Genomic DNA, 1,780 nt, shown 5'->3' with positions numbered 1-1,780 from the left:
TCAAAACAACATTTAAACCAGGACATAGACCGTCACATGTTACTATGCAACTTTACTTTTTTAGCTTCGAAATAATTGTAATATCTTGGGCCTCCACGGAGCCATTTTTTTGCCGTTTCTAATTAGCTTCCTGGTCCAAATGCAGCTTTTGCTTTTTATTTAAAAAAAATAGCTATTTTTGTTTTTTTTGTTTTTTTGTTTTTTACACAATATGAATTCGTTTGTTTTTACAAAAGTTTCAAAAGGCAATTTTTAAGATAGTTCACTTAATATTTCTTTTACTTAATTCAATTCTAAACCCTTTTGTTATTAATATAATTTATCATATTTATATATAAAAAAATATTACTAAATCAAGTATTAAATGAGGAACTTTTACAATTTCACAAATTTTGCTGTCTAAAAATCTAACTTCTTCTAAAAATTAAAGATTTTAAGCATCTTATTATTATATTTTTAATCTACCAAAATCTATATTTTTTATTTATAAAAAAGTAATTATATTTATGTTATATTTTTTTATTTTTTATTTTTTTTTAAAAAAAAAAACCTCTATAATTTTCAGTATTTTTTTTTATTAAATCAACTATATATTAAGATCTTTAAACATCTGACATTAATTTCAAATTTTATTATTATTTATAATTGACCACATGGCATTCTTCTTAACACAAAGGGTTCTTTTATTTATTATTCAATAAGTAATTTAATATCAAAGTAGTAAAGACTCCTGCTGAAATTCCTACTGTTGTTTGAATTATTTTATCTTTATCTTTATTTATTTAAATATATTAGTTAAAAATAGATATTTATGTATATGTATTTTATATATATATATATTTATTTAATACCCATATTTATACTTTATTATTTTATTATTTTTTTATATATATATTTATATAAATAAAATTTTATTTTAAATTAAGTGTTTATTTAATTATATATTTAGATGAATATATATATATATTTTTTTATATTAAATAAATACAATTAATAATATTCATATTTTTTATCTTTTTTTTTATTATTATTTTTATTTTAATTTTATTTTTTATAAAAAATATTTTTTTGTTATTAATTAATTTTATATCTAAAAAACTATTTATTAATTAAAATAAAATATTTATCTTTTTTAATGATTTATTAAGTTAAACTTATTTATAATCGATAACATTTTGGTTTAAATATTAATTTATCTTAAAAAAATACATAAATTTTAAGAAAATTAATTTAAATTAGGTAAGTAATAAATGAAAATAAATTATATTAGTTTTTTATTTAAATTTTACCTTATTATTCTTCTCCTTTTATTTCTTTTAGTTGTCTAATAAAGAAGAATATATGAAAAACAAGACAAAAACATAAAATTTATATATAATTTGCTTAATTTTTTTTTATTTTATTTTATTTTAAAACGATATATTGATAATCTATTTTTTTTTTTATTTATATTATTTTTTTCCTGTTTTTATTTTTAGAAAAGATATTGATATAATTTTATATCTATTTTTTATATATATATATTAAATAATTAATAATTATTAAGTTTTAATTTAATAAAAAATAATTTCTAAAAATACTTTAAATTTTCTTAAATAATAATAATAAAGATTTCAAATAAAATTTTAAATAGAAAAAATGATTGTAACATAATTTATAAAATGAAAGGTTAAAAATTTATGAAATAAAAATTAATGTTATTAAAAAAAAGTATTACCCATTTAATAACTTTAATTTATTTTGTTATAAATAAAATATTATTCTATCATTTAAGGTTTTA

The 1,780-nt window shown here is 14.3% G+C and overlaps 1 protein-coding gene across 1 annotated transcript in view, besides 4 other annotated features; it reads right to left on the bottom strand. All coding sequences in view use genetic code 6, as the record gives it.

Moving 5' to 3' along the window:
• Window positions 1-686, bottom strand: part of IMG5_044440 (phosphofructokinase family protein, putative) — a gene marked incomplete at its 5' end in the record, with an annotated part of 2,270 nt that extends 1,584 nt beyond the window's left edge. Inside the window, 4 exons of the mRNA XM_004037638.1 lie at window positions 1-151; window positions 232-300; window positions 350-471; window positions 551-686. The exon at window positions 1-151 is cut by the window's left edge and continues 291 nt beyond it. Coding sequence (XP_004037686.1) covers window positions 1-151; window positions 232-300; window positions 350-471; window positions 551-686 — 478 coding nt within the window. The remainder of the gene's footprint in view (window positions 152-231; window positions 301-349; window positions 472-550) is intronic.
• Window positions 176-204: a microsatellite.
• Window positions 687-805: 119 nt separating the features above from the next.
• Window positions 806-846: a microsatellite.
• A 160-nt stretch (window positions 847-1,006) lies between these two features.
• Window positions 1,007-1,052: a microsatellite.
• Window positions 1,008-1,053: a microsatellite.
• Window positions 1,054-1,780: the final 727 nt, after the last annotated feature.

This window comes from Ichthyophthirius multifiliis, assembly GCF_000220395.1.
Source record: "Ichthyophthirius multifiliis unplaced genomic scaffold scaff_1120509249954, whole genome shotgun sequence".
Classification (NCBI taxonomy): domain Eukaryota; phylum Ciliophora; class Oligohymenophorea; order Hymenostomatida; genus Ichthyophthirius; species Ichthyophthirius multifiliis.
This window is presented reverse-complemented; position numbering and strand designations above follow the sequence as displayed.